At 38.1% G+C, this 8,569-nt stretch overlaps 1 protein-coding gene across 11 annotated transcripts in view; it reads right to left on the bottom strand.

Annotated features, from left to right (window-relative positions):
- The window catches only part of map7d3 (MAP7 domain containing 3), a 34,200-nt gene that overhangs the window by 3,157 nt on the left and 22,474 nt on the right, over nucleotides 1–8,569 (bottom strand). For all 11 annotated transcript variants that reach the window (XM_053506029.1, XM_053506032.1, XM_053506033.1 and 8 more), the window contains 9 exons: nucleotides 7,128–7,267; nucleotides 6,791–7,026; nucleotides 4,114–4,249; nucleotides 3,155–3,335; nucleotides 2,958–3,062; nucleotides 1,433–1,486; nucleotides 1,277–1,349; nucleotides 997–1,183; nucleotides 97–359 (listed from right to left, as the gene is read on the bottom strand). In XM_053506029.1, coding sequence (XP_053362004.1) covers nucleotides 97–359; nucleotides 997–1,183; nucleotides 1,277–1,349; nucleotides 1,433–1,486; nucleotides 2,958–3,062; nucleotides 3,155–3,335; nucleotides 4,114–4,249; nucleotides 6,791–7,026; nucleotides 7,128–7,267 — 1,375 coding nt within the window. The remainder of the gene's footprint in view (nucleotides 1–96; nucleotides 360–996; nucleotides 1,184–1,276; nucleotides 1,350–1,432; nucleotides 1,487–2,957; nucleotides 3,063–3,154; nucleotides 3,336–4,113; nucleotides 4,250–6,790; nucleotides 7,027–7,127; nucleotides 7,268–8,569) is intronic.

The raw sequence follows: 8,569 nt of genomic DNA, 5'->3' as shown, positions 1-8,569 counted from the left end.
GAGAGAGAACAATGAAGAAAAGACAAAGCAAATTAACACAAAGCTTCATTAAGGATAGACAATATTTGAAATATATTAATCATAAAAACGCCTTACCAGACATGGCTTCAATAGGCTGAGCTGGATGGAGGGAGTTCAGAGGGGCAGACTTGTCATCAAAGCCCACTCTGGGTCCTTCAGGTCCAATACCACAATCTATTAGATCCTGATTACAGGCACCAGGCTCCACGAGCGGCCGGCCTTTAGTGTGAACCCCCAGATCTATAATCTCTTCAAAGCTCCAGGACCCTGCTTTTCCATTCAGCCCTTGTTTACAGTCCTCATTCATAAACTCCAGAGGTGTCTTCTGATAAGAATTACTAGAGGAGACCGAAATAAAGCTTTTGTTAGTAAAAATTTTATAAACCAACAACTTTAATTAAAACATGTTGAAGTGAGTTCTATGTGAGGAAAAATCATCACAGCAAGGTGTACAAAGAGATGCCCTGAACGTCTAACACATTACGTAATGTTTTCCAAGACACCTGGCCATGTGTGTCATGAGTATCAGAATTAAACGTCTAACACATTACGTAATGTTTTCCAAGACACCTGGCCATGTGTGTCATGAGTATCAGAATTAAACCTGGTTTGAAATTGCCGCTTGTTAAGACATCCAAGCTACATTTGTTGACTCACACCATATAAGGAAAGACCATCTGTTCAGTCAGATTTCTCTGAAAATCTGGCACAGATTTGGTAAGGCCATTTGTCAATACTGCACTACTGAATCAAGTGTCAATTTTTACACAATTTTAAATGATCCATGTTTACAGTTAGCTGGTGGTGAAGTACTGTATCATGAGTCATTTTTCCATGTAATAGGCAATGCACTGATTAAACTGGAGATGCAGGACTAGTGTTAATACACTTTATCAAAATGATCTGGTGTCAACAGGGTCTAAGATTAAAGATCACAAGTGATAAACAGCAAAGAGATGATGACATTTTCTGCACCTGATGGCCGTAGGCTGCGCTGCACTGAGGCCATTGTTGTTTTCTTTGTCATCCACTTTGGTCTGTTCATTCACACCGTCAAGCGGCTCTTGGGATTTCAGCTGGCCTTCTAGAGACGTGTCTTTCTCCTGGTTGTCGGACAGGTCGGTGACCTCTGCGTCGAGCTCTGATGGTACAGGTTGGTCCTCTGATATTCGGCAAAATCAGAAACGTGTGAATTTTAAAAAGCAAATAACTTCCATGTAAATGCAATGTGCGGATGACGTGTATAAACCCTTACCCTTGGTTTCACAGTTTAGCTGGTCAATAACTTCATCACCATTCTCATCTGGAATGCCTCGCTCATCGCTACCCTGCAAAAGAGAAAGAGTCACAAATTAAAAGGCCCCATAGGGTCAGTTTAAAAGCGTAATTAGATGAACATAAGTAGACTCACCTTGAAATCATTTTGGTCCATTTTTCTGGTTCTTTTCATAATTTCATCGATTCTCTAAAAAAAAATGGTAATAAATTGAAATTATGTTTAAAGTTATACAAACATAAAAGCAATGCAAAACCTATGTCTGAATTAGAATTACAATTCGACTAAATAATTATGCTCCCAGCTTCTGCATTGCTTTAAAATATGTGCCCCCCAGTCCCATCATAATCTACTGCTTTTATTGATCAATAACACTGCTGATTATTGTAAACTATAGGGTGTATATATAGAACTAGTTAAAATTTGGACACAAGAATAATAAATCATATGTGGCATAAAATAATTAAATAACATTAACAACAGCAGTCTGGTCAGCTGTTCTGGAACAGTTCTTGCAAGAACAGTATTGTCAAGGGCATTTGCAAAACCCATTAAGCACCATGTTGTACCTGGTTCTGATGAAGCAAAATCTCTCTCAATAAACAAACCTCAGATTAGGGTTGATATGAAGCTTTACAGTAACAGACGCATCTTAATATCAACTGTTCAAAAGAAGATTACTGCATGCCTTTTGGATGCCTTCAGCATTGTTTTACAGTGTAGAAAAAAATAAAAATCAGTTAAGTCCATGTAGTTAGAAGGTGTGTCCAAACCTTTGATTGGTAGTATACACAAAAATCTGATGCAATTATTTTGATCATAATGCTATATGTCATTGCTACAGTATATGATTGGGGAAAATGTAATCTTTGCAACAAATGTAAGGGTCTCTCTCTATTGTTTCCATGTAAAAAATGTTTCCATTTTCTTTAATGGCAATTTCCAACCACAGTTCTGAGCTTGAGTGTGTTCCTGAATAAAATGACGAAATCATAAGTAAACTGTCGAGTCAAACTTGTATTACTAATTCTTTAAAAGTCATGTCCGATAGAAAGTCTTTTTTATGTCGATCTTCTGCTCTATACGCAAGTCCAGTAGGTGATGGCATCGCAGAAACCACACAAATTTAAAAGATGGGGAAGCGATAAAATTTGAGCCTCTGTGAAAGATACAAGCGGGTTGTTTTAATTTTAGAGCATTTAATATGTGCAAGTTTACCTAAACAATTTAAAACAGGTAAATCAATTCCGAATCTTGTACTAACCCATTTATTCATCAATGAATTGAATTGACAAACTTAAGATCAATTAAATTGCATAATTAAAATAACTCAGCTCCAGAAGAAAAATGAAGATGAAATACTAGTCCAATAATTTGTACAAAAAAAACCTCCTGCTTGGCTGTCTAAAGGGCAAACTGATTAAGAATGTAACTCGGTCAGTGACACTCAGCAGTCATGTGACACGCTTTTGCTCAGGTTGTTTCTCTTTTAGATTTGGGCAATACTTGAAGATCATGGGAGATAATAGGAAATCATGAAAACTGCATTACTAATAATTTGGGTCTCATACAGTAACCTAAAAAAATGACTATAATCTCCTAAACAATGAAATGTGACCAAAGTGAGGGTGTTTTAAGTAAGTGGCATGAGTGTGTTCACCTTCTTCCTCTCCATGCGCTCTTGCTGATTCTGTTGCATGATGCGCTCTCTTTCCTGTCGTTGCTTCTCTGCCTCCTCCTGAGCCTTTGCTTCCGCCTCTTCTCGCTGTAATTGGACATGTAATCGATCACTCGATATTGAGCCTGATCGGCCTCAGCTATCTGAATGATGTGTATGAAATATGGACTATGGCTTGCCTCTTTTTGTAACTCGGCCCGCTTCTGTTGTTCCTCCAGCTCCAGTTTCTCCCTCTCCTCTTCCGCTTTACGAGCCTGCTCCTCCTCTTCCTTCTTTCTTTCCTCTGCTCTTACCTTCTCCTCCTCCAAACGCCTCACTCTTTCCTCTTCTGCCCGCCGCTTTTCCTCTTCTTTTCTTAGCCTGCAGTGCCAGAAAACTGGTTGGCTTTTCAGTGCATATAGTGAGCTACCATTCCTGCATGATGTTGCAAACTCATGGAAGAACATGTTCCAAACCATGCAATTTTACTTCTGACTACACAAAAAAATCCTAAAGTCATTTAATAGAAAGTGTTTTTTAAACTGGAAAGCACATTTCAATCCACACCAACTTTGGGATCTCACACCCACAAAACCAGAACCTCATCATTTCTGCTGTTTTTAACATGGCGTATAAACACGTGCAGTGGTGGTCTCCTATTCTTCAGAAGCATTTAGATAGCCAAAGCTACAAGAAGATTTTAAAACAGAATAATCAGACTCTTTCTTTGGTAATGTATTGATCATTTTGAAATACAAATACAATAATAATAATAATAATAATATAGTTATTTAATATTGTCAAAATATTTAAAGTAATCATGAAAAAAAAAAACCCACCATGGTTTATCATCACTTGCACTTGTGTTAATTCCGAGCGATTCTGCTCCCAACTGCTTAGCAAGAGGCTTGTAGTACTAAGCAATTTAATTTATACTTTTCTTCTGTTATTTTAAGTCTAAACACATTTCTGATGACATATTTGTCCATATCCGTGACACGTGGAACAATTGCAAACAATCTTGATCACAACCATCCATCAATACATCAAACCATTATTTATAGGAGGTGGCGAAATGTCTTTTACAAGGTTTATCTAATATCCATAGTAGTCTGATTGATAAAATGATTAAAAGCATAGCGTTTTTGTGTGCACTCACCTCTCCTCTTCCTCTCTCTGTACTCTGAGCTGTTCCTCTCTCTCCTTCTGCTCACGAGCCAGACGCCTGTTCTCTGCCAGTATCTTAGCAGCTTCAGCAGCCGAGTTAGTGCCGGCCATGGCTTTCATACCAGGATCTGGAAGAGTCATACGGTCAGATCAGTTCCTTTAACAAACACACAACTTGCAGACGTTTGAATAGAAACAGATAAGACTTTCTATCGCATTATAAAACAGACACACTGAATAAAGCAGCTTTTATTCATACAGTGGGGCAAAAAAGTATTTAGTCAGCCACCAATTGTGCAAGTTCTCCCACTTAAAAAGATGAGAGAGGCCTGTAATTTTCATCATAGGAATACCTCGACTATGAGAGACAAAATAAGAAAATAAGAAAAAAAAAATCCAGAAAATCACAAAACAAATTTTAAAGAATTTACTTGCAAATTATGGTGAAAAATAAGTTTTTGGTCAATAACAAAATTTCATCTCAATACTTATATACCCTTTGTTGGCAATGACAGAGGTCAAACATTTTCTGCAAGTCTTCACAAGGATTTCACACAATTTTGATGGTATTTTGGCCCATTCCTCAATGCAGATCTCCTGTAGAGCAGTAATGTTTTGGGGCTGTCGCAGGGCAACACGGACTTTCAACTCTTTTTACAAAATTTCTATGGGGATGAGATCTGTAGACTGGCTCGGCCACTCCAGAACTTTAAAATGCTTCTTATGAAGCCACTTCTTTGTTGCTCGGGTGGGGCGTTTGGGATTGTTTTCATGCTGAAAGACCCAGCCATGATTCCCAAAGCCATCTTTAATGCCCTTGTTGATGGAGGTTTTCACTCAAAATCCCACAATACATGACCCCATTCATTCTTTCCTTTACACTGATCAGTCGTCCTGGTTCTTTTGCAGAAAAGCAGCCCCAAAGCATGATGTTTCCACCCCCATGCTTCACAGTAGGTATGGAGTTCTTTGGATGCAACTCAGCATTCTTTCTCCTCCAAACACATGTTGAGTTTTTACGAAAAAGTTTCATCTGACCATATGACAGTCTGCCAATTCTCTTCTGGATCATCCAAATGCTCTCTAGAAATCTTTAGCCGAGCCTGGAGATTACTGACTTAAGCAGGATTTGAGTCCCTGGCGGTGCAGTGTGTTACTGATGTTACTGCCTTTGTTACTTTGGTCCCAGCTCTCTGCAGGTCATTTACTAGGTCCCCCGTGTGGTTCTGGGATTTTTGCACACAGATCTTTTTGACCCCACGGGGTGAAATCTTGTGTGGAGCCCTAGATTGAGGGAGATTATCAGTGGTCTTGTATGTCTTCCGTTTTCAAATAATTGCTCCCACAGTTGATTTCTTCACACCAAGCTGCTCATCTATTGCAGATTCAGTCTTTTCAGCCTAGTGCAAGTCTACAATTTAATTTCTGGTCTCCTTTAATGTCTTTTTGGTCTTGGCCATAGTGGAGTTTGGAGTGTGACTGTTTGAGGTTATGGACAGGTGTCTTTTATACTGATAACGAGTTCAAACAGATGCCATTAATACAGGTAACGAGTGGAGGACAGAGGAGCCTCTTAAAGAAGGTGGTACAGGTCTGGGAGAGCCAGAAATCTTGCTTGTTTGTAGGTGACCAAAGACATATTTTACAGAGAAATTAACCAATTCATTCATTAAAAATCCTACAATGTGATTTTCTGATTTTTTAAAATTATTTTGTCTCTCATAGTTGAGGTATACCTATGATGAAAATTACAGACCTATCTCATCTTTTTACAAGGGAGAACTTGCACAATTGGTGGCTGACTAAATACTTTTTTGCCCCCTGTACACATGATATGCCCACAAGAGGGCGCAGTAGGTCAGTGCAACAGGGGTGCTGTCTATACAGTAAAGTATACAGATTTCTTAGAAGATGCATGTTGAGTATTTGTGTAAAATACCTTAAATACGTACATGTTATGCCCGTGTTAAAATGCACACTGAATGTACACAGAACAATTCTCTGTGTAAGTATTAGTTAGTAAGTGCTTTCTCACTTACACTTACAAAATTTTTAACACCCAGTCGGACAGCAGAATTATGTTCAAAATAGTAGTGCAGCAACACATCTGGAATGGTTTGCTTATTTCTGAAAATGGTATTTCTATACTTTCTAGGGCATACTAAGCTGTATATATTTTACTGATCAAAAAGTGCATATTTTCCTGTAGATAATTTTTTTCATAATAAAATCCTAATCAAAAATCTTGAAAGGTTATGCAACTGGAAACCTTCTTTGTTTCCTCTGTAAACACACCCTACATCTGTGGAGACCTTTTATATTTCTCAGTTTTTATTGTTGGCTTGTTTGTGGGCACCATGTTTAACTTAGTCTCTTATTATATTACTGTTATTATACAAGAAATAATAACCAAGCCTTCATCCTAGCAAAACCACAAGGTTGTTCCTTTTCAGTTTCCACACAACTCTGTACATTTCAGTCCTTCAGACTCTCCCAACTCACATGACACAGCACACAAAAGGCTTTTCCTACTTAGTTGAAATGTGTGTTTGAACAAGACAAAAATAAAATCTCTCGTTCAGCAACCTTTAGACCTACAGTAGTTTGGTGAGCACAGCCGTGTACCCTATACGGATTAAAGTAAATGCATGTGAACAGGTAGTTCTCACCATCTTTGGGCTTGGTGCTAGGGACTGGGCTGGCAGTGCTCATGTCATGAGGTTGTGATGTTAAAGCAGGCATTGGGGAAGCGTCTTTGGGTTTGGACTCTCTCTTCCTCAGGATAGGAGGGCCAGTCGGAGTGAGGGCAGGTTTCTGGACAGGTGGAGGTTTGGAAACAGGTTGAGGAGATGGAGGCCTCTGCTTCACCCCACTGGGAGACGGTGGCCGATACTGAGGGCTTTGCCTGGAAGAGATACACGCAGTGAGGAGACACAAAAAATGTCAGGATAACCCAAAAGAAAGGGAGAACACGATGGGTAAGGAGATGTAATGTAGAGCCCTTACTTGGCTGCTCCAGGTGATGGTGCTCTCCTGGGACCACCGGGTGGGCCTGGTGAGGGAGAGCGGTGACGGCTAGAAACATTGGAAGGGGAAGGAGGACGTTTTGCTGCTGGTGAAGTGAAGGACTTGTCCTTTTCAGCTTTCTGCATGCACAGATACGTACACAGTCAAAAACGTTGAAACATAAGATAGATAAAGTAATTTTATCTCCCCAAACTACTAAAAAGCACTGATCTATTACAGATCAGCATTATTATTATTATTATTATACATTATATTCTAATCAGGGAGATTCTGACCTGAAATACTCTGTAGGTACCGGACTAAATACATTTTTCCAGTCATGTTCATTAATGTATTTCATGCCATGGATGAACATGATATCTGACACAAAGATCTTACATGTGACCCCAAGACATGACTGTTCTGAAATTTTATAAAACAGAAGCTTCTATGTTCATTTAGACAAAATCATTACTTTCAGTGGTTTTCATAAAGGTGGTTTTCATAAAGGTGGGCAGTATTTTACTAGTTGAATAGTATCTTTTATATTATTTAATTCTACTTTATTAAAGATTTTAATGCTGTTATTGTAAAGCAAATTAAGAGAATTAGTCTTCTTTACAATTACATTTAAAAAAAGTGTAGTAAAAATATTAAACTTAAATGTTGCCCCTAGACGAAAGATTAGATTATATACTTGTTGCATTCTTTCCTATTAAAATATCTCAGGAAAGCTTCCAAACATAGAATGAAGACTGCCCAAATTATATACTGTAGTAAAAAGAAATTACAGTACTCAATAAGCTCCTACGCATTAGATATCTGGTTTGACGTAATAAAAAAAAATTACATAAATAAATATTTTTTTTTTTAAAAAGGGAAGTGAAACTATATCCGATTTGATTTACAGTAGAATTAGTTGCGGGTATCAGAAAAGTGTGATGTTGACAGACGAGGTGAGACAATGAACAGTAATACCTACTGTATGTGTCGTCTATGCTCCACAGGCAGACAACACAATAATGATCTTTTCAGATAAGGAGCTACCTTATAGCAGAAGTACAAGCTTTACAAATCTCTAAACCTCTAAATCCTTTAAATAATGTAGGAATTACAGAGGATGAGTTTGGAAAAATGTGTGTTACACAATGCATAATCCCGAACACAGGTACATGGAAAGAACTTAAATGACTCGTTTTTTTAAGTGACAGAACCTTAAATAAAAAGCAGAGAAATTGACTCTTAAGCAACCATGCCATGCCATTTTTGACATGCCTGTTGACTACACTGCCCCTACTATTTACATGTTGCGTGTTGCAGGCCATCAGATGTGGGGAGAATTTTCTTTTTTTTTTTTTTAAACAGAGAAAATGGTGGAGTTAAGACAAAAATACAATAGTCCATATTGTTTTTTTTTTTTATAAACGACAATGAAAACTGTA

This window comes from Clarias gariepinus, chromosome 10 (assembly GCF_024256425.1).
Source record: "Clarias gariepinus isolate MV-2021 ecotype Netherlands chromosome 10, CGAR_prim_01v2, whole genome shotgun sequence".
Lineage (NCBI taxonomy): Eukaryota > Metazoa > Chordata > Actinopteri > Siluriformes > Clariidae > Clarias > Clarias gariepinus.
The sequence above is the reverse complement of the archived record's forward strand: the minus strand, read 5'-3'. Positions and strand labels throughout refer to the sequence as shown.